General features: G+C 43.4%; 1 protein-coding gene across 2 annotated transcripts in view; it reads left to right on the top strand.

Annotated features, from left to right (window-relative positions):
- LOC129325865 (cytochrome P450 2K1-like) overlaps nucleotides 1-20816 on the top strand; it is a 69005-nt gene extending 48189 nt beyond the window's left edge. For both annotated transcript variants that reach the window (XM_054973855.1, XM_054973824.1), the window contains 6 exons: nucleotides 304-464; nucleotides 1552-1725; nucleotides 12227-12374; nucleotides 17136-17320; nucleotides 18276-18417; nucleotides 19002-20816. In XM_054973855.1, coding sequence (XP_054829830.1) covers nucleotides 304-464; nucleotides 1552-1725; nucleotides 12227-12374; nucleotides 17136-17320; nucleotides 18276-18417; nucleotides 19002-19189 — 998 coding nt within the window. In that variant the 3' untranslated portion in view covers nucleotides 19190-20816. The remainder of the gene's footprint in view (nucleotides 1-303; nucleotides 465-1551; nucleotides 1726-12226; nucleotides 12375-17135; nucleotides 17321-18275; nucleotides 18418-19001) is intronic.
- Nucleotides 20817-24122: the final 3306 nt, after the last annotated feature.

Below are 24122 nucleotides of genomic sequence, written 5' to 3' on the forward strand. Positions count from 1 at the left end.
TTTTCTTTATCTGTTTTGCTCAGATAAGAACTACAAGTTCACCTGTTTATCTAACTGCACTGTCTTATCTCTTGTTTTGGGACAGAACATGAGATTTGCAATCTCTGGTGCCATATGTGACAAGCATTTTACAGGACAAAGAACATGTTACCAAGAAAGAAATCCATTACAATAAACTGGCCACTTCACCACAAGCCCCCAAGCAAATACTAACCAAGCATATGCAAGCTAACACACGAGGCAGAAGCGATAATGATGCTCATTCCTTTATCTAATAATATTATTTTAATATCTTCTGTACAGGAAAACCAGTTGAGAATACTGCAATCATGAACGCTGCTGTTGCCAATATTATTGTGTCAATATTGCTTGGCAAGCGATATGAATATGAAGATCCCTCATTTGTGAAACTACTGCACTTGTTCAATGAAAGCACCCGCCTTGCTGGAAGTCCCTCAGTCATGGTAAACTACCTTAAATTTGGTTTGAAAATGGCTGAAATTCCAATACAAAGGAGTACAGGCAGAGTTGTGTGTATATTCATATATTTAAGGGTTTGCCGTCTCAACTCAACACTTCATGGCTGATGTCAAACTTGATCTAAGAAACTTGGAACTAATTTGAAACTTTGAGGAACATTTATGGGGCAGCACTCGGAAACCTATGCCACTTTGAGAGTTGCCAGGTTTCTTTTTGAAGTGAGAGACCTCCTGCAGGGAACTGTTGTTGCCTAGTGTTGCTCTGAGCAATGGGAGAAAAAAATTAAAAAGATGGAGTCACCCATGCCATGCCATTACTTCCAGGGGAAACCTGATAGTGAGGTTACGTTACTCTAGAAATTGCTGGAAAGGCAATGTTTTTACCATAGAGTTTCCAACAGTTCCTAGATCAATGTAACATCATTTCCTGTTTTTCCTGGATGTGATGTGTTGGTCATGTAATACTTGCATCCTCACACATCCCAACCTCCCAAGTGCCTGGTGGTTCCCAGGCACAGTTTAGCAACCTAATCCACTTTGAAACAAAAGAAGATGATTCCATGTGTTCTTTCTCATATGTAAAACTCCATGCAGTGTAAAGACAGCAATCAAGGAGGGTTCTAGGCCAGGTTTCTTCATGACAGCCTCATAATCTTTGTACTATTGTTCAGCTTCCCTTCAGTTCAGTGTGGCTTTCACAGAATTGCTTTGTATGCAGAGAGCTCTAAGATTCTAGACCTTTTATATTCTGGGGGGGAAAGACTGAAAATGCTGAAGGTTTATAAGCTAGCTTTTAGTGGAATTTCAGCTGGCCAAAAGGTAGGCCTTCAGGTGCTGCTTATTCCATCCCTGCCCCTAGTTCTTTCTTTGTTAGACTGACAGTCTGCACTGCAAAGTAAACAAGTAAAAACTAAAACAAACACTGATAACTGGATGAGAGCTCCAAGCTTAATATGAGACTTTTGCTGTGTCGTTGTTTTTGATGTGAGCAAAAATGCTTTGAGATTTCTGCCTCAGCAGTAGGATTTGGGGCTTTCTTAATCTTTTCTTTTCTCATCTGTTACTCTTTTAGCTGTACAATATGTTTCCTGCTCTGGGCTTTCTTTTTGGTGGCCGTAGGACTGTCCTTAATAACAGGACAGAGGTGAACAACTTTATACAAGACACCTTCATTGAGCACCTCAAGGAACTGGATGTGAATGATCAGAGGAGCTTTATTGATGCTTTTCTAACCCGACAGCAAGAGGTAACAATCTATAAAACATGCCAATAATCAGAGGTGAACTTTTCTCTAGCCCAGTTTTGAAGTCTGTTTGCATGAGGACGATCAGGCAGCTGGCAAGGAATCGAATTGATTAGCTGGGATTTTCTAATCTGTAACCATTGTTAATGTACTACAGAAACTGTCTCTGTAGATACAGAGATTACCTGCAGGTCAGGAAGAAATTTTGCAAATTCACCATGACAAGAAAATCTGCAAGTTGAATATACAGCAGAAACATAGTTCCACTTTGTCCAGTTCCACCTTGCCTTTCCCCTTATATCTCTGCAACAAAAAAGGCTATAAGACTTACTTTTTTTAAAAAAATGAAAGCTGAGAATTTGGATCTGTTAAGAGATTTTGGCCCTGACCTGGATGGCCTATGCTAGCCTGATGTTGTCAGTTCTGACAAGCTATGTGAGGGTGACAATGGTTAATACTTGGATGGGAGACCACCAAGGAAAACCAGGGTCACTATGCAGAGGTAGACAATGGCAAACTGCCTCTCTTAGTATCTTATCTTGAAAACTCCACCTCAGGTCACAAAAAGTTGGTTGCAACTTGACAGCACTTTACTCACATAAGAAATCATGGCAACAGCTTTTGATATATGCAGGGCATTTTTTCAGTTGGAACACGGTGGAACGGAGTTCCAGAACCTCTTGAAAATGGTCCCATGGCTGGTGGCCTCACCCCCTGATCTCCAGACAGAGGGGACTTTAGATTGCCCTCCGTGCCGCTCAGCGGTGCGGAGGGCAATCTAAACTCCCCTCTGTCTGGAGATCAGGGGGCGGGGCCACCAGCCATGGGACCATTTTCTCTGAGGGCAACCCACTGAGTTCCACCACCTCTTTTCCCAGAAAAAAAGCCCTGGATATCTGAAGGATCAGCTCCTTCATCACAGACTGAAATTCTGTTTCCTGTGCTACTGTATTTGATGATGTGGAAAGACTGGTGAGATAGGAAAGCAACTTTTGGGCAGATGGCTCAAAGGCCATGGAATGTCCTACCCTCTCCATTTTCTTTTTATGAGTGAAGTAAATATCTTTTTCTTTTTGCAGTCACTTGGTCTGGTCTAGGCAGGGTTTTTTTCAGGGGGAATGCAGTGGAACGGAGTTCTGGCACCTGTTGAAAGTAATCACATGTCTGATGGCCTTGCCCCCCTGATCCTGTTTCCTCCCCGCACAGCCCAAGTGTTTCTGCTTTCAAAGCCAGCAACTTTTTTCAGCTGACAGGAGGTTTCCCCTCTCACCAGCTGAAAAACAGATAGCAAATGGCAAGAAAAGTTCTGCTTTCAGCTTCGGCATGCTCCGTAAAGATTCCCGAATCTTTAAGGAGCATACCAAAACATTTAAATATTCGAATCCTGAAGCGGCTTGCCACTTGAGAGTTCCACCACCTATTTCCCAGAAAAAAATCCCTGGGTCTAGGAATGAATTCCTGGGGACTGATTTGGGTACTATTACTATTTGACTGCCTCTTTTGGTGTCCAAACTGTGTAACATTTTTTGCTTTTATGTGAGCTTGCACCATATTTCTACCATTGGAGTTGTTAATTGCGATTTTTCTTTTGGAGGCAAATACACTTAATACTTTTAATAATAATAAATGTATGTGAGGAAAGGAGGGTGTATTACTGCTGGCGCAAACTTGATGCCCTAAAGAGCTGAAGTATGACCCTTATGACAGCTCCGATTGCAGTTTTCTCTCATTATTCTTTGAACTCTGTCCTACCCATCATAAGATTTTTCACTTTCTGTTAGAATGGTCACTTTGCCTTCTGCTGTATGCAAAACCAGCACAGTGAACTAGGAAGATGCATGAAGGATGGAAGATATACTGTAGTAACGACACGAGACAGGATCTGGATGCAAAGTCTGTCCCTCCAAACATGGAGGCGAGAGTTTTGTTAACTTGTATTCATTAACTCCCGGATGCCCAAATATGGCTATTACAACAGTTACAAGTTACACATTCCATTCTCAGCCAACTAAGCAATTTATGCTGTGCTCAGACGGAATGAAAGGTACATCGTGATCTTCTGAGCATAGTAGAATGTTACTTAGAGTGTACGGGAATATTGTGCTCTGTGAATGGTGAGAGATACTCCCTGAGTCTTCCCGTGTGGCATGCCAACTAACCAGGAGATCAGGAATGTAGAAGAGCAATTAATGGAGGCTGTGTGGCATGCCTACTCCGGCCTACATTTTCACTCTTTTTTATTTATTTAATTAAAGTGGCAACAAAGGGCCATTCTCTGCATCATTCCAAGAGCATTCTTCCTCATCCTCATCCTCATCCTCATCAGAGGATGTAAACCAAGAGGCTGGGTAACTAGATATTGAAGTGGTAACTGAATATGCAGCAGGATGTGGTTTTGGAATTATTAAAGCAATAAGGGAAGGGATGCATTGAAGACAACAACAACTTACTATAAGCACTATCAGAGCATATGCACCATATTGTACTATGATTCCCAATAAGCCGTTTGGGAGCCAGCTCCATAAAGCTTTCCACCAGGAAGGTAAAACATCTTCTTTTATGGAAGTTTGTAAGTGAGATAGTTGTTGCAGTTGCTTGCTTACAGTTTTTGAATTATCAGACAAATTAAAACAACACATATTTTTTACAGATTCACACCCATGATGATTTAGCAAGAGGAGATAATCTATTGCCGCTCTGTTATCTAAAACAGCATTGCGAAGTTCTTGTTGCTCAGAATTCAATGCTGCTAAGGCTATAGAAGTGGCATTAATAGTTTTTGCTAAATTGCAAGCTAAGTGTCTTAAATTGTTAGCATTAAGTATAGCAAGAGCTGGAACCCCTATAAGCAAGGCCCCTAAAGAAACAGCTTCAGCTTTATTAACAAGAGCAGTTTCTTCAGAGCATGTAGCATCAAGGTTAACTGAACGATGCTCACGAGAAGCAGTAAACATGGCTTTTGAAGGTAAAGCAATAGTTAAACGACTTAAACAGCAGAGAGAGTCAGACAAATTAGCAGGTATGTAATTAAAAGTTCTTGAGCCACAGGTAAAGAACCAACCTGGAGGTAACTGAGTATATGCAAAGGCAAAAGAAACATTTTCTGTTTTTGAACAATTAAGAACTTTTGGTCCTACAGAAAGACAGTGAGGTTTGGATTTGTGCTTGGTGCAGTTTACTATTTGAGCACAGACAGTTTGATTTGCTGATGAATTGGAAGCTACATAAGGAGTGTAAAGAGACATTGCAAACAATGGAAGTCGGGGCATTGTTGGACCCCAATCATACATTTGAGTATATTTTATGTTACTACGTTTCATAAACATGCTTAAAGATGTATCATTCAAAAATAAGGCAAGAGGGGTATACACAGGAATAAGGCAAGAAGCTAATAATAAGTTCATGTCATTTGTCTGCTTTAAACAAAAGTTGGAACTGTTTACTTGTGCAGCCAGCCGTTCCCACAGATTGTACTGAAGACGGTCTTGCAAAGGCTGGGCTTCAGCTTGTACTGTTGTTGGCAGAAAACAAAGGAGCACACACAGAATGAGTGTAGAATTTGCAGTGATAACCGCAAAGATAGCAGCACATAGGTTCTCGGGGGTCTCCTCCTTGCCAGTGGTCCTCAGAATTTGTCGGGCTTTGGTAGTGGTCCTCTTGACTGCTCCCCATGTTATCAGAGGGGCACGTCGTTGGTCTACAACGTCCCGGTGAGGTGATGGGCGTATGGTCAGTGATGGGCGCACAGCCTCGAGGGTCACTGTCTCCACCTCTGGCAGAGGATTGGCTGCTGCTTGATGCCACGCCATGAGCTGGTCGAATGCACGGTCGAATGCACCTGGTAGGAACCCACAAAGGACCTGTAGATGACAGAACAGAAGCATACCCTCTCCCCCATGTTAACAGGGGAACTGGCCCTATCCAGGTTTTATCTGGCAGGCTACGATAGTACACCTGAGGGGTAGGTAGCTGTGGTTTCTGCCTGAAATGTCTATCAAAGGCAGAAGTAGGTGAAGAGGCAGCAGCTTGTGGCTGCGCAAAATTGAGCTGATTGTAAGTGAATAAACATTTATGAATTTGTTGCATAGTTAATCCCATCGTGGGGGCCCTCCTCCCCCCTTGTTGTAATTGTTTAGAGAGAAGGGTTTTAAAGGAGCGATTGGCACATTCTACAATCGCTTGACCTGTGGAATTGTAAGGTATCCCATGAGTGAGAACAATGTCCCATTGAGTACAAAAGGAGGTAAATGTCTGAGAAGTGTAGGCGGGAGCGTTGTCTGTTTTCAGCTTGGCAGGCTTCCCTAAAACAGCCATAGCTGCTAGTAAATGAGAAATGGCATGAGAGGCTGTCTCTCCCCGAAGGGGGGTAGCCCATAAAACTCCAGAATAAGTATCAACAGAGACATGCAAATATTTCCAAGGAGAAAGGTGAGGGACATGTGTAACATCCATTTGCCAAAGTTGGCAGGGGCCCAGACCACGAGGATTAACTCCTTCCCGCTCTGGGGCAGAAGAAAAACCAGAGCAATGTGGGCAAGCAGAAACAATACTTTGTGCTTGAGACAGAGGAAGATGAAATTGTGCAGCTAGACCTTTAGCATTCTGATGAAAAAATTGATGGCTTGAAAATGGGTCACTAAATAGAGAATGAACTGCTTGATCTGCCAAGGAATTCCCTTCGGTCAGAGGTCCTGGCAGAAAAGAATGACTTCTAATATGTGCCGTGTAATACATGTGACAACGTTCATGAATGCATTGTTGTAAGGTGAGAAACAGAGCCATAAGATTGCAGTCTATATGTGGAGCCAAATATGCTCCAGGCAATGAAGTGATCACATGAGAGACATAATGAGAATCAGTTATCAAATTGAAAGAAGTTGATTTAAAAGTTTGAAAAGCTAAAATTGCTGCAGCAAGTTCTGAGCGCTGTGGAGAAGCTTGTGGCATTGTGTACTTAGTGATCCAAGGGCTGTGAGGAGTAAACTGATAAACTATAGCACCTCGGGTGCGGCCCCCGTCGCTGAAGACTGTGGGAGCTGCAGCCAGAGGCTGAGCGCTATGCAGATTAAGCAAACTGAAAGAGACTGTTCTAAACAAAGCAAGGCGTTTATCTTGAGGAAGATGGAAAGAAATTTTCCCTACAAAATCAGCTAGAGCTATTTGAAAAAATGGAGCTGTTTGATAAAGGAACTCAAATTCTCTTTTTGGAAAAGGGCTTATGATCTCAGACAAATCATAACGTGTACGAAGTAATGCTCTCTCCCGGGCTATGGCACATAATTCAGCTACAGCCTCGGAATAAGGGAAAATATTCTTGTGACTGCCATGTGAAAGATACAGCCATTCACACAAATAGAGCTTAGAGTCTTTAAGACACCCAAAACTCCTGTTGGTGTCATGGGTGTTGGAATAATGAACAATTGTAGTTGAGGGAAGATTTCAGGCAAACGATCCACACACTGAGTTGCTAGCAGGCTGTTAACTTGTTGCAGGGCAGCTTTAGCAGAATCAGAAGGATGAATAATGTCAGCTGGGGATTTTCCCAGAGCAAGCAGTTGAAAGAGCGGACTTAATAGATGAGTAGGTAAAGAGATAAAAGGACGAGCCCAATTAAGAGTGCCCAAAAGTTGCTGAAGAGCTACTAATGTACATGGTTGAGGAAAACACAGAGAAGGGACAACAGGGGCTGCATATGTAAGCAGCATCCGATGCCCCAAGTAAGTATAAGGATGATGAGATTGAATTTTCTCTGGAGCCACAGTGAGTCCAAAACACTTTAAGCTTTGAGTTAGTTCCCCCACCCATGAGGGGGGAATTTGGGGGGCTCCCAATAGGATGTCATCCATGTAGTGATAAATCAATGCATTGGGGTGCTGTTTACGGAAGCCCTGAAGGGCTTTATCTACAAAAAGCTGGCAGATCACGGGAGAGCAGGACATGCCTTGTGGGAGGACTTTCCATTGAAGTCTTTGAGTACGTTTTTGATGATTTATGACAGGAACGGTGAATGCAAACCGTTGCCTATCCCTTGCACAAGGAGAAATTGAAAAGAAACAATCCTTTAAATCTACCACAAGCAGTTGATAATCTCTTGGAATAAGATTTGGATTTGGGGTGCCACATTGCAGAGCACCCATAGGCTGAATGCAAGCATTTACTGCTCTTAAATCATGAAGCATTCGCCATTTACCACTCTTTTTCTTAATAACAAAAACAGGAGTATTCCATGGGCTAGTGGAGGGCTCCACATGCTGAGCTTGTAATTGTTCTTTAACTAAATCATGTAAAGCAGTAAGTTTGTCCTGAGGAAGGGACCATTGATCAATCCAAACAGGTTCATCAGTTAACCAAGTAAGTGGAATGGCCATAGAACCCTATTCTGCAAAAGAGAGAGAAGCTTGTAGCTGGGATAACAAATCCCTGCCCCACAAGTTCACATGGACTAGAAGAACAAAAGGACGGAGAGGCACAGTCTGTGTTGAACCAGGTAGAGAAATTTGGACAAAATTAACACTCTGCCGTGCTTTCTGCTGTCCTCCAACCCCCCAAACAGTTGGACAGTCTTCAAGAGGCCACTCTGGGGGCCACTGTTGTGCACAAATTACAGTAACATCAGCTCCAGTGTCAAGTACACCTGAGAAGGAGCGGCCGTTAAGAAAGAAGCGCTGTTGTGGGCAAGCTTTGGAAATGGATGCAATAAGACCCACCAGCGTTGCTTGAGCCTGGTCCGTGGACCCAAAGCCTCCCTCCCCACGATCACGATCTTGTCCCCCTGCGGGGAGAAAATAGGGAAGGAGAATCAGCTGTGCCACAGAATCACCAGCTGCTAAAGACTGTGGCAAGTTAGTCCAGAGCTGAATCTGAATAACTCCTTGATAATCACCATCAATGACCCCTGGGACTACAAAAATACCCCGTTTAGAACTAGAGGACCTAGGAAGAACTAGACCCACAGTCCCTGACGGAAGAGGTCCTTTTAGTTGAGAAGGAGTAACCAAGACTTCTCCTGGGAATTTGAAAGTTAGAGCAGTCTGTAAGAAAAGATCCAGACCTGCACTTCCCCTGGTTGCTGACTTTGTTGTAGAAAGATGGGATGGAATTAACCTAGGGTCAGATTTTGCACTGCCTGATCCAGTGCTGTCTCCGTTTGGACCGGAGCCAGAGACCAAAGGCCCGGTCTTGAGTTTCCCGACTGCGGGACAGACCTGCAATCACTATTCCAGTGAAAACCTTTTCCACATCTTCTGCATTTAGTTTTTGGCTTTGGAAAAGACTGATTGAATCGTGGATGACTTCCATGAGGACGGGGCTGAATTGCTCCCCCTCCTTTGGCTCTGCACTCTGCCTTAAAATGACCAGGTTTACCACAATTAAAACACCTTCCTGCTGGTTTATTAGCTTGACGAAGTGCTGCTGCCAGCAAGGTCGCATTATGAGAAGCAGAGCCAATATCCTGACAAGCTCGAATCATCTCAGCCAGTTCAGGATTGTATCCTAAACCTTGAATTGCTCGTCTACATTCAGGAAGAGCATTTTCCTTAGCTAACTTAAGCAATAGTTCAGTCTGTGCCACATCATTTTTAAGTTGCCTTTTGATTGACTCTTGGAGGCGATCAACAAAGTCAGAGTAAGATTCATTTGGTCGCTGTCTGACTGTGGAAAAAGAAGGCTGAGATTTCCCTGATGTTGGAACTCGCTTCATAGCATGGAACGCAGCCTGAGCTGACTGCTCCAGCGTCCCTACAGGCAAAGCTATTTGCGCATCAGGCTGAGCAAAAGCCTCACATCCATAAAGTTGAGCTGCTGTGTAAGCTCCACCTGAATTAGCTCCGCGAAGAGCGCATTCCTGCCTGAACTCACTCTCCCAGACTACATATTGAGCAGGGGTCAGAAGCATCCGGAAAAGATGCTTCCAATCCTCTGGAACCATACGATTGTTTCTGATCATAGCTTCTAGAAATCCATGAGTGAAAGGAGAGTTTAAGCCTGTATCTCGTATAGCATTTTTTAACTGAAGAAGAACCTTATACTGAACTGGTCTGTACTCTACAAATTCATTTCCAGCAGCGTCTCTGTTCCCGGTAAAGTGTACTGGGCAGATAGCCAACATTTCTGTGAGTTCCCTAGTATGCTCTTCTGGAGCGTCCTCCAGAGCTGATTGCAACCTTTCTCTGAGATAACCTCCCTTAGGTTGAACAACCCGAGCTACTTTTTCAGGGAACTCCCTGCTTAAAATTCCAGCTGCAGATGTTTCAGATTTAGAATCCTCGGCTTTAGGCGCCGAAGGAACAGATACAGAAGAAGGTAAGATGTGAGGGGGAGACGGAGACAAGACGTGAAGAGTACTGAGGAGTAAAAGAAAGAGAAGCTCCCGGGTGTGAAAGTGGGCCATGACGGTCCACAGCATGGCGACATTGGTGCCAAGTGTGTAGCAATTGAACAGGTGCCCTAGGCTCTGTATGTAGAATTCTGCCCACCTTTTCCCAGTCCTTGATTTTTAAAGATCCAGCCTCCAGGTAAGCTGGACAATATTTAGCTAGGTGGCGCAGGAGACATGCAATCTCTCCAAATGTGCTAGACCCTCCTGACTTTTTGACTAAAAAACATAATTCATCCGCATGCCTTCGCTGAGGATGCGTCAAGGATGTACCCATGCTTACCAGTTGAAGAAGGGGAGTGCACTCGATATGGGGCCTATTCCAGGCGCTGGTAGATGGGGGAGGGTCCCTGGCTGTTCGGGCGCCAGATGTAGTAACGACACGAGACAGGATCTGGATGCAAAGTCTGTCCCTCCAAACATGGAGGCGAGAGTTTTGTTAACTTGTATTCATTAACTCCCGGATGCCCAAATATGGCTATTACAACAGTTACAAGTTACACATTCCATTCTCAGCCAACTAAGCAATTTATGCTGTGCTCAGACTTTTGTCTTATCTAGAAAGCATGACGGAATGAAAGGTACATCGTGATCTTCTGAGCATAGTAGAATGTTACTTAGAGCGTACGGGAATATTGTGCTCTGTGAATGGTGAGAGATACTCCCTGAGTCTTCCCGTGTGGCATGCCAACTAACCAGGAGATCAGGAATGTAGAAGAGCAATTAATGGAGGCTGTGTGGCATGCCTACTCCGGCCTACAATATACATTTCTCTTTAACTCCCTTAACTGTTGAGAACACCAGAGTTAGAATATTCCAGTATTTCATTTTAGGGGTGTGCACTTTGGGTTTCCGATTCAGATAAAATACCCGAATTGGACCCATGGCAGCCATTTGAGCAGCAGGAAGGGCTGGAGGAGGCAACTCTGGCCTTCCCCGCCACCCTGCGAGCCACTGTGGGCCTGGAGGCGACGGAGGAGGAGGAGATGACTCTGGCCTTTCTCGCCCGGTTAGGTAAGTGAGGTGGAGGGGACAGGGGCTAAGTGGGGGGGGGGGTGAAGGGGTGAGGGAAACCTGAATATTTTTACTCATGCAAAAAGAACAAGAACATCTTCTTTGCTCTTGTTCCTTTATTTCTTCTCAAGGTTTGATGGATAACTAAGATATCGTCTATCTGTAGCTGTTTCATATCTAGTATAAAGGGAATGCTAAGATCATTGGTCAGTGCATCAGTGTCACGAAATTCTCATGGTATCCATTTTCCTATGCAGCTATGTATTCTATATGCATTTACTTTTTTTTTTATTTCACTACATCAACTACAAAAGGAAAAAGGAAAGAAAAAACAAAGAGGGAGGGAAAAAACAACATAAGAACATAAACTACAACTACAAGTATTGAATTCCCTTCATAATACAGTTATTTAAAGTTAAACTTTCTAATATGCAACTAGATTGGTAAAGCTTATAAAATACAAACTACAGTCAGGATCAGGTCTTCTCCCCCCCCCCCCCCTGCGTCTCGGTCTCAGTTCTCTTTGAACAGCTACAGTAGCTGCGCTCACTCCCTCCTCCCCACTCCCCCCGTCAGATTCTGGATCTTCTTCTTGCTTGAACTCCTGATGATTAAGCACAAAGTCTTTCAGCTGCATTTCCAATATTATCTTGTAGGATTGGTCTTTATATCTAAACCAGATGCCTTCCGGAAATAACCATTTGTATTTTATATCACGCTTTCGCAAAAGAGCTGCAAACTTTTTATATTTGAATCTTCTTTTCCGAGCTAAAAATGGAACGTCCTTCAGTATCTTAACCTTGTTGCCAAGAAAGTCCAAATCCTCATTAGTCGAATTGTATAAAATGGTGTCCCGAATCTTCTTAGATGCAAAGTCGATAAAAATCTTGCGGGGCAACTGACGCTTCGTTGCATATTTTGAAGATGTCCAACGGACTTCCACAATATCGCTTTTTATATATGCATTTACTTTTAATCCTTTCTTTCTTTCTTTCCTTCCTTCCTTCCTTCCTTCCTTCCTTCCTTCCTTCCTTCCTTCCTTCCTTCCTTCCTTCCTTCCTTCCTTCCTTCCTTCCTTCCTTCCTTCCTTCCTTCCTTCCTTCCTTCCTCTAGGAGCAGAACAAGAACAAGATTAATGGATTTTTCCATAATGGAAACCTAAAGGCTGTTGTGAACGACTTATTTGCTGCAGGCACAGAGACCACTGCGACTACTTTGCGTTGGGGTCTGTTGCTGATGATGAAGTACCCAGAAATCCAGAGTGAGTTCTTTCTATTCATTGGCTTCCATTATTCTTGGAGAGCTTGATTCCAGTTGTGCATAGCAACAAGGTGGGAGAACAGGAAGCACAAGTGAGTTATAGTTCCTGTTTTTCCTCAGCTGGTATTCAGTTATCTACAGACTGCATCTGCCGTGACCTTCCCCAATCCCCCAAACATGTCTAAAGAGTGACTGTTCACTCTCCTCACTTAGGGCCGAACTAGACAGCACGGCTAGACATGGGCACGAACTGCATTACGAATAAAAAAACCCACGAACTGCCTGATTGGCAGTTCGCAAACCGGCAGTTCGTGAGAGTCCATGGCCAATGAACCAGAGTTCGTTGGAAGCCCAGTTCGTTGCATTCTTCTGTGGTTCGTGAAGCCAGTCAGTCAGGTGCCATCAATCAATTCCCTTGGAAACGGAGCTGGGGGAATGCCTGAACTCTGTCTGCACTCCTTCTGTCACCCTGGAAACCCAAATCAAAGCCCAGCTTACCTTGATCAGCAGGTCTTCCTTCCAACCATGGAGCTGCAAATTGGTTACCATTGGTTACATGGGAGAAGACACCCGGGGGAGGGAGGGGGAAGGGGGATGTTCTGTAGCCATGGGCACTCCATTCTCATCCCTGCAAACCCTGATAGGCAGTTCTGATGGCCAACCCCTTATATACTGGGCCACCATCAACTAGTGGCTCTAATTGTATCGAATGGAAGTTTCCTGAGGGCCTTGGATTGGAGAGGGTATAACTCCAGGATCCCTATTGCAATCTTGACCAAACTTGGGTACTGGCTGGGGGAGAGCCTGTTAAACACTCCCTGCGAATATAGGCTCTCTAAGTCCAACGGGGGCCATTCTGACACTCACGAACCATGAACCTCGAACTGGTTCATCAGCGGGAAAAGTTCATTTTGGTTCGTTGGTTTGGGTTCATCAGCAGCACTGAACCACAAACCATGGGTTCGTTAGATTTTTTGGGTTCATGCCCATGTCTAATTCACGGCAACCATGGAGAAGATTTTTCCCTTTGAAAAAATGTGAAGAGGACCTATGTTTGATCAGGCTCATAGCACAGGGGGTCACTATGTGGTCATGCTTCCTCTGCCATCCCTTTTCATATACTGAAATAGCTATCGGGGCACTGTTTGCCACATTTTATATGATCAAAACCCCTAGCTGCCAGAATGTCCAGTCTGGCTCTCAGTATGCAACAAGGAAACATCTCTTCGCCTGGATCAGGAAAATTAAAATCAGAAGTGAGTTTGCCATGAAGTCCTGTCCTCTGTGGAGAGAACGGATCATTATGCACATTCACAAAGAAGCAAAAAATGCAAATGTTAGGATGGCCATGTTGTGTTTCCCCAAATCTTCATAATAAATTAACAAGTTTAAAATTTATATTTTCTCACAGTAAATGGTTGTTTTATAACTGAGCAAAACCAATCTCTGACAAAGAATTCTTAGCACTGCCACTGAGGACTGCACACATTAATATAAATCAAGTATTAAGAGTATTTTTTTAGTGCAAGATTCAATGCAAGAATTACTTGATTCCCTAACCTGTCATCTGTACTCTGGTGTGGCCCTTTCTAGGCCCATTTTTTCAAATCACAGGTTGCCAACCTTGAGGTGGGGCCTGCAAATGTTCTGGAATTACAACTGATCTCTATGGGCCAACCTACAAGTGACAAATGACACTGGAATGGCAAGTGAACAGACTCACATGCATTCCTCCCTATTCCCTTGCGCTCCACTTGGTCACGAGAGATCGAGTGGAGAGCAGGTGAATAGTGGAGTGCAAGTGGAGTGCAAGAATGCATGTGAGTCTGTTCACTTGTCATTCCAGTGTCATTTGTCATTTGTAGCTTGGCCCTATGTGATGAGATCAGGTTCATTGGAGAAAATGGCTGCTTTGGAGGGTGGACCATATGGCATTATGCTCTACAGAGGTCCTTCCTCTCTTCAAACCCCACCTACCCCGAACCCAGAGTTGGTACTCCTAAATAGAAGTTGTGCATTTCAGGAAACTTATGTTTGTCTCTGTATATTAAACGGGGGGGAGGGGAAACAGGCATTCAAACATCCATTCCGTTTAAAGTTTGCTGCCTTCCACTTTTTTACTCCAATTCATGACACTCAAAAGGCACACTACAAACATTCTCACGCAAATTAGCCATTTCTGAGCTGGCCACCGTCATCTTTGAAAATTGGGATAACCATAGTCTCTCCCCTGCATTGCACTTTGTTCCAAGTTTCAGCCATTAGGTGCTGCTTCCAAATCTGTGCAGTGGTGAAGGACAGTATGAATGCCCTGATGTACACTCACACCAAAGCAGCTCCTGCTTTACTTTAATGGAAGAGGTAGCTTTTTTGCAGACATCCCTTGTGCACACGGAGTTCTACCCTGAACTTAGAGGTGAATGGGAGAGTTCCATTCAATGCTGTATTCTTAAGAAATCCTGGGAACGTGGAAGCTGACTTATGGTATCAAGATAGGTAAAGGAAAAGGTAGTCCCCTATGCAAGCACCGAGTCATTACTGACCCATGGGGGGACGTCGCATCACATTTTCTTGGCAGACTTTTTACGGGGTGGTTTGCCATTGCCTTCCCCAGTCATCTACACTTTACCCCCAGGAACCTGGGTACTTGTTTTACTGACCTTGGAAGGATGGAAGGCTGAGTCAACTTTGAGCCAGCTACCTGAATCCAGCTTCCACCAGGATTGAACTCAGGTCATGAGCAGAGCTTGGGCTGCAGTACTGCCGCTTACCACTCTACGCCTCTTGGTATCAATATATTAGCCCAGAATTTTACGGTACCATGATGGTGGCGTAGTGATTATAAGAGAGATCCCAGTTTGAATCCCCATTCTACCATGGACTCTTCCTGGGTGACCTTGGGCCAGTCACACATTCTCAGCCTAACCTACCTCACAAGGTTGTTGCAAAGATAAAATGGAGGAGAGGAGAATGATGTAAGCTGCTTTGGGTCCATGCTGGAGAGAAAGGAGGGTGTAAATGAAATAATTTAATCAATTAATTAAATAAATAAATACATTAAATTGATTAAATAAAGTGTGGGGATAGTGAGACAATGTTTAAATAAACTGGAGCCTAGAGGAACCTTAAAAGTAGCAATCTTTTATTCCAGCAGAAACTTTTGTTAATAGATAAAAGATCATAAATTTAAAAATGTAAACAACACAGTCAAAGGGCTATGAAATGCAAGAAGCACAGGGTGCAAAGCAGGGCTTTTTTTCAGCTGGAACGTGGTGGAATGGAGTTCCAGAACCTCTTGAAAATGGTCACATGGCTGGTGGCCCCGCCCCCTGATCTCCAGACAGAGGGGAGTTTAGATTAGAGGGGAATCTAAACTCCCCTCTGTCTGGAGATCAGGGGGCGGGGCCACCAGCCACATGACCATTTTCTCCGAGGGCAACCCACTGAGTTCTACCACCTCTTTTCCGAGAAAAAAAGCTGTGGTGCAAAGTAACTACAAAATGTAAATGTAATTAAGAAAAGTACACGGATGATTCACAATAGCACAATAGCACTAACTGGGAACAACACAGGCTCCATTTTGATCAATTGACTGACAGCAAATAATGACTGGGGAATCTCAAATCTTTGATATCAGACTTCTTGTAGGTTCATACTTGAATTTTCCTTTAAATGTATTGTTTGCTGAAGAATGACAATATTAAGATCAGTAATTGTATGTGTTTTCAAGTTTTGTCTAAACAGTCGTTTGTACTCTATGAGGCTACAAAGCTCCCCCACCCAAATGACTATTCCTTGATAGATTCCCATGACCAGAAAAACAATCTTTTGGGGCCCCAAAACTGATGTCCCTGGTGGAGGAAGAACATAGGGAAATCACTGTTCATAGAATCATAGAATCATAGAGTTGGAAGGGGCCATACAGACCATCTGGTCCAACCCCCTGCCCAGTGCAGGATCAGCCTAAAGCATCTCTGACAAGTATTCATCCAGCCTCTTCTTGAAAACTGTCAGTGAAGGGGAGCTCACCACTTCTCTAGGCAGCTGATTCCACTTTTGAACTACTCTGACCATGAAAAAGTTCTTCCTGTTATCCAGCTGGTACCCTTCTGCATTTAATTTAAGCCCGTTGCTTCGGGTCGTACCCTCTGCTGCCAACTGGAACGGCTCCTTGCCCTCCTCCAAATAACAGCCTTTCAAATATTTAAAGAGCGCAATCATGTCCCCCCTCAATCTCCTCTTCTCCAAACTAAACTTTCCCAAGGCCCTCAGCCTTTCTGTTAGTACTTCCTGTTAGTACTTCCTAGGACATAAACCAGATTGTGTAATTTGGTTTTGCTATAGGTGAGAGCCCAACATAGACTAAAAATGGATAATTATTTTGATTGCCAAACCAAACAATTCTCTCCAAGTGGCCAGAATCAAGATCTCTATTAATCCCACATCAGAATCCCAGGAAAAAATCCCTCCGCTCCTTAAAGCCTTCTGCTCAATGTCCTCCTTTCCCAAATTAAAAACTGCCAAGTGGGTTTCACACTGTTTCTCTCGTTTTCTCGAACTCTATTGGGAATCATCTTCCTAGGCTGAAGATGGAGGCAGTCTTCAACACGGCATTCCTGAGTGCTGTCTGACAACAGTTTTTCAAGACCAGAAGGCCAGATGCATCCATAATAATTAAGATGGCCCCAAGATATTTAGAGAATAATTGGATATCTGAAACAGAATATTTCTTTAGTGAGGAAAAACTGTTCTATTTTCTCAGAGAGAGTGCAAAAAGAGATAACAAAGGTCATCGGGTCTGCTGAGCCACGGATTGAACACCGAGCCAAACTGCCGTACACCGATGCAGTGGTTCATGAAGTTCAGAGGTTTGCTAATATTCTCCCTACAAGCTTGTCCCATGCCACCACAGCGGATGTCACTCTTGGAGGCTGCTTCATTCCAAAGGTGAACATATTTAGATTTACATACATTGCTCAGTTGAATATAGCAATATCTGTGCATTTGTTGCAACCAACACTATAACTCCAGAGAGAGCCAGTTTGGTGTAGTGTTTAAGAGCTGTGGGACTCTAATCTGGAGAACCAGGTTTGATTCCCCACTCCTCTGCTTGAAACTAGTGGGGTAACCTTGAGTCAGTCACAGCTTCTCAGAGCTCTCTCAGCCCCACCCATCTCACAGGGTGATTGCCATGAGGGTAATAATAACCTACTTTATTGTCCATTATATAGTGTACCCAGAGCTAAATTTTTGGCTAGAATCCTATCAGTGACAAACACATACTCTGAAATAGAGAAGACTGTGTTTTTGTTATCTGACATTGATAATCATGTGCCCTATAGTCTCTCAGTTTGCACTCGCAGCCCAAAAGATAAGATCTAAGGTGGTACTGAATATGGCTGTTTTGTGACTCCTGGGATAGTTTGGCATACTGTATTGTTTTAATTAATTTTAGTAACCTATATAAACTGTGATAAGGGACTTAATTGTTTATTAGTCAGTGTTTGGTGAATTGTGACGTCCTGTGGCTATAGACAATAAACTCTTTTGACTTTGACTTTAATAATAACATACTTTGTAAACTGCTCTGAGTGGGAGTTGTCCTGAAGGGTCGTATATAAAACCTCCATGGAAGATCAGATCCAGTTAATGAAATGCATGTACGGCTCATTGATTACTCTTACTGAACATGTCTAACGTTACTTGGATTGTGCCAAAAACTTCAAACTTTTGAAAACACAGGCATCCAGTTTATTTTTTTATCTTGCTTTCCTTCTGGTTGCTTTCCCACGTGATTCAGTTTCTGGGATGGCATTTTCTTAGTCTTGATGTGGATGAAGAATGACTGTTGCTTGATATACTATCTTCATTTTCTTGAATAACTCATTTTTTGACTTTGCAGGGAACACACATTGTTCCATTACTGTACTCCGTGCTTTATGATGAAACTCAATGGGAAAAGCCCCTTAAATTCTACCCTGAGCACTTCCTTGATTCTGAAGGAAATTTTGTAAAGAGAGATGCCTTCATGCCTTTCTCTGCAGGTAACTCCTTTTATAATTATCATTTTTCATTATTGTAGTCTATTTTCTTATTTACATTTAGTTTTTTATTGTTTGGTGTAGTGGTTAAGAGCCAGTTTGGTGTAGTGGTTAAGAGCTTAGTACTCTAATCTGGAGAACTGGGTTTGATTCCTCCTCACTTCTCCGCTTGAAGCCAGCTGGGTGACCTTGGGTCAGTCACAGCTTCTCGGACCTCTCTCAGCCCCACCCACTTCACAGAGTGTTTGTTTTGGGGATAATAATAACATACTTTGTAAACTGCTCTGAGTAGATGTTAAGTCATCCTGAAGGGCGGTATATAAATCGAATGTTGTTGTTGTTGTTGTTGTTATATGTCCTTGTTTATCATCATTGCATAATTTGTGCTGGAAGCACTTCATGTTTTCATTATTATTGGTATTCTTCCAAATAATATTTATCATGTCAGTGGATTTTAGTCTTGTGTTTACTTCCAGGGGATTATGGCAAATTATGTTGGGTATGGATATCATTCCATGAGACAGCCATATGAAAATATGTAAAAATTAAATAAACCAGGTTTCCCTCCTGCGTCTGCATTATCACAGGTCGGCGAATGTGTGCTGGTGAGACCCTTGCCAAAATGGAGCTCTTCCTGTTCTTTGCAAGTCTCCTGCAGAGATTCACTTTCCAGCCAGCCCCTGGGACGTCTAAAGAAGACCTGGACCTGACCCCTGCAGTTGGGTTTACTACACCTCCGATGCCCTACCATATCTGTGCTTTGCCACGTGCATAAGGCTGATTTTCTCATCTTTCTCTGATGCCTCAACTGCCCCTTGTGTTGTGTAGCACATCACCACCCTTTGCTGCCTGCTATTTTAGAGCAGTAGACTCCTGACAGAATCATTCTATGCTTTGTCACAAATCTGCAACTTTTTTTTAATATATATATTTTATTGTTATTTCCAGAGAGATAGAAAGGAAGAATGAAGGGTAAAAAGGGAGACAAAGAATTATACAGCTTTTTATTAGACTTGCTTATATCAACATTCTAATTCTCCAAATCCTATATTTTCCCCTAATACAACTTTGACTGTAAATTCTATTTCTTACAGTATTGCCTTATTATTACACTTTAATCTCTATATTTCTTCTTTATCTACTTGTAAAAGGGGTAAATCTGCATCTTTTGATATACGGCTGTATCATACCTCCCTCCCCTCATGTGTTTCAAACATGTGGCCTGTTGCCTGGCTAGGCAAAACAGTTCCCAATCTGGCTGGAAAATCACTGGAATGTAAGTCATAGGCAAGACTGGCTAGCTACCCCACACCCCGGAGATGTGCAAAAACTTAAGACAAAAGAGGTCTTCCTGGAATTTCGGAGTTAATCTCCTCCATACCCTTCTGATATTCCCTTGTCCACTTTCCTAATCAGATTACTCAGGGATCTGATAGCCCTTCCTATCATGGGTCATCGGTCACTTTTCTTACTTTTAGTATCACACAGAAAGGTTTAATCAAGCCTTCCCCATTTTATTGTCTCACTTCTGGAGACAGCCATTAAGCTGTTGTCTCTGAGGCAGAGATGCCAGTTCTGCTCCATGACAAGTTTAGCCTCATAATGTGGCTGTGCTGCCACGTGCTCACTGTGTGCATGTGTTCTGAACCCATGATGAGTGCATCCTCAGATACGTCTGAGCTCTCGCCTCTTCTCTCCATGAAGCACTGGCCATCTTTTCTGCTGCCTCCATGGAATCTTCCTCTTCAAGACTGGTAACTTCTGAAACTGCTTTCCCGGGTCCTCACTGTTTTCTTAGTTAATCCTGTGTGTATGCTGTGTGCATTTTCTGTATGCTTGCCTTTTATTTCTCTGTTAATAAACTTTTCCCATTAAACATCCGTTTAATAGAGTATCATCTAAGGGAACGATCCTTGTATCCATTGGTGGAAGATCTCGCAGTTACCCTCTCTCTCAGCATCTTCTTGGATGCTATTTCCACCAACTCCCAAGGAGAACCCCTTTAGGGTAATACTGGGAGAAAGGAATGGTGGGGGGGAATAAGTTTGCTGTTAGGTTGGAACTTGTGAACCATCAATGCAAATGTATGATTTATAGGTTACACCCCTATAGCAAACTTATACAACAAACCATTGTAATAACATTAAAAATGCAACAATTGAAAGATTTTACAAGAAGATTTTACAAGAAAAATCACGCAACAATTTATCTTGGAATACTTATATTCAAACTGACAATTTTTGGAATCAAAGAGCTGCACACAACATACTAACAGTGAAAGTAGATTTCATTGGGCTTAGACTGGTGTAACTCTTCTTAGGATTTCACTGTAAGTGTGCAAATAGAGTTGTTCAGTCTTGGTGCAAGAAATTTTCACTTGCTTATTTTATAATGATATTCATTCAGAAACCTTAGTTTCTTCCTTTCTGAAGGAAGTTAATTTTTTTTCCATTTTGTGGGACTTGTTTAACTTAGAACCAGGAAACATCCAGCGCATAAATTAAACTTGTCATTCTACTATGATTATGATAAAATAGAGCTTACCCTCTTTCTGCTCCTTCTCATTTTATGAATAATGGATTTTATAAAGATTTTCTCATTTTTAAAAGGAGGAATACATTGGGGGAAAAACCTGGATGATTTCATCCTCTTACAACAGACTCATATAAAAAAAGAAAATGAGAATGATTTAGAATCATTTACAGGCAGGTCAGGTGCTTTGTGCCTGGGTAGAAGGAGAAAAGAGAGGGGTGGCTAGAAAGGAGTATACCTAATTAGAGATGGGTACGAAACAGAAAACCATGCGGTTCGTGGTTTGTCAAATTTCACAAACCACAAACTAGGAACTTTCACAAACCTGCCCCTGGTTCGCAAACCAGTTCATTTGGTTCATGAAAATGTCACATCCAGGTCAGAAAATCATCTCTTCTGGGTCAGCAGAAGGTTTGCAGGAAGTCCATCCCCTGTTACCTAGGAAACTGATTGATTGGCACCAGTCTGTCTGCAGTGAAGAACCAAAAAATAAACCAAACGAACCAGCTTAAAGTTCATGGCGGTTTGTCAGAAATGGGATCTGATGAACCGCTGGTTCGCGAACCATGAACTGCCTGGTTCAAGCTTAATTTTGGTTCGCATTTCAGTTCGTGCCCATCTCTATACCTAATAGATACTACTCCACTGACAAATGACAAAAACAGTGCTGAGATTTAGCTGACTGTAGCACAGGAATGTTCTGTGGGTGCCCAAATCCAGTGAATGGCAAGGCAATCACCCTTCCTGAGAAGACATTGTAATGTATTTTCAGTTCCAGCAAGGAACCTTTCGGGAATAAGCACAGAATATTACAAAGCTGATAGTGCTAAAAAGGGAAATGTATAAAGATAAGGGTGTGGAAAGATGCCTTACCAATGTGCATTCTGATTTTTCAGGGCAATTGACCCTATGACTTTGAGGCTGACATTGTTAGCTGAATATTGGAGATCCCGATGGGGCAAAAAAAACAATTGGCATTTGGGGGGGAAAAGTCAAAATATGCTTTATTTCACGAAGGCTTTAGAGGGCAAATTTTTTACTTTTAAATTGCTGTTTTACATGTTAGAAATTTGTTTTTCAGCACTGATTTCTATTTTATTTTAATTGTCCTATATTGATTTTTTAGAGTATTAGTATATTTTAAACTTGTAAGCCAGCTGTGGTATTGGCTGGAGCAGAAAGACTGAATACAAATGTAGATCCAGAGGAGTTAGCCGTGTTAGTCTGTAGTAGCAAAATCAAAAAGAGTCCAGTAGCACCTTTAAGACTAACCAATTTTATTGTAGCATAAGCTTTCAAGAATCAAGTTCTCTTTGTCAGATGACGAAGAGAACTTGATTCTCGAAAGCTTATGCTACAATAAAATTGGTTAGTCTTAAAGGTGCTACTGGACTCTTTTTTATTTTGAATACAAATGTAAACACTCAACTAAATATGACAAATTGTTTAAGAAAATACCTGAAGGTACATGTTTTGAGCAAAGTGAGTGTAGAGCCACATAGAGCTGTATTGGAAACACTTGAAATAAATATATACTTGTTGATCATTAAATTTACATATACATTTGGTGATCATTAAGGCAAGCAGCATAAACCTGCATTCCTGAGGTTTTAAAGATGCAAAGCCCTTTCCTTTCCCCTCACATTTCAGATGGGTACTTAAAGCCTAAAGGGCGTTCCTTATCTTTTGGGTCTGTCCAGTTGGGTGGTCAAGTGAACTCACCGGGCTTGATGGGATAGGGTAGCTGTTCACATCCTCTACTCCAATGAGATGCCCAACCCATTTCCATCCTAAGATATATCCATCAATTTAATGGGGCTTAATAATGCATCCAAATAGGGATATGTTTTCAGCCGTACCTTGACATCTGCAAGGCTCATGGATCCGATGAGCTATAGACTAGCAGGGATCCAAGTCAGAACTTTAATCAAATCAACAGGAATTTTGTTGTTGACTACAGAAAGGGCAGTTTTGGCCCAGGCATTTCCAGGACAAGAGGCAACAGTGCCCTAATGTTTTCTAATTGTCTGGCTAAAAACAGGAGTGGGATTTCTACCCAGAAATGGGTGCTGCATGTGACCCTCCATCCACAGCCAGGAAATGCCACCACAATCACAAAAGCTACAAGTTAGAGGCAGCTAAATACTGGAATGGGGTATGGGTCAGTCTCATAAACTGGCAGGGTAGGAACTAGACATGGGCACAAACCAAAAATATTTAACGATTCTGCGGTTTGTGGTTTGGTGCCGACAATAATTCCGAGGTTGCGAACTGCAATGAAATTTCCCATTGCCGAAACAGTTTATGGCTCGTGGTTTTGTGGGGCACAAAATGGCCCCGTGGCACTTGGAGAGCCCATATCCCTGGGGAGTGTTTTGCAGGCTCTCCTACAACCATCACCCAAGTTTGGACAAGATTCCAAACGGGATCTTGGAATTATACCTTCTCCAATCCAGGGCCCCCAGGAAGCTCCCACTTGATACAATTAGAGCCACCAGTTGACATTGGCCCAGTGTACAGAAGGTGGGTGCTGAAGGCGGCCACCGGGCCCGGCGGGTACAGGGAGGCACCGACGAGTCACCTCCCCTCAGGGGGCGGGGGTCTGGCCGCTCACTGGCAGCACCCCCCATGTGCCTGCCTGCCAGGCCAAAAAGGAGCGCGCTGATATTCCTCACCAATGTAGGAACGGTGGGATATGCCAGTGGCCACCAAGCCTGGCGGGCACGGGGAGGCGGTGGTGAGCTGCCTCCCCTCAGGGGGTGGGGGGTCTGGCCACTCGCCGGTGGCACCCCCCATGTGCCCGCCCACCAGGCCAAAGTGGAGAGCGCTGGTATTCCCAGCAATGTTGGAATAGTGGGTTAGTGCCAGTGGCCGCCAGGCCTAGCGGGCACAGGGAGGCAGTGGTGAACGACCTCCCCTCAGGGAGTAGCGGGGGGGTCTGGTCACTTGCCAGCGGCACCCCCATGTGCCCGACCTCCAGGCCAAAGAGGAGCGCACTGGTATTCCCAGCAATGTAGGAACAGTGGGTACTGCCAGTGGCAACCGAGCCTGGCAGGCACGGGGAGGCAGTGGCAAGCCACCTCCCCTCAGGGGGCAGGGATCTGGCCGCTCACTGGCGGCACCCCCCATGTGCCCGCCCGCTATGCCAAACAGGGGCGCGCTTGTATTCCCTGCCA

Source organism: Eublepharis macularius, chromosome 1 (genome assembly GCF_028583425.1).
Source record: "Eublepharis macularius isolate TG4126 chromosome 1, MPM_Emac_v1.0, whole genome shotgun sequence".
Taxonomy (NCBI): domain Eukaryota; kingdom Metazoa; phylum Chordata; class Lepidosauria; order Squamata; family Eublepharidae; genus Eublepharis; species Eublepharis macularius.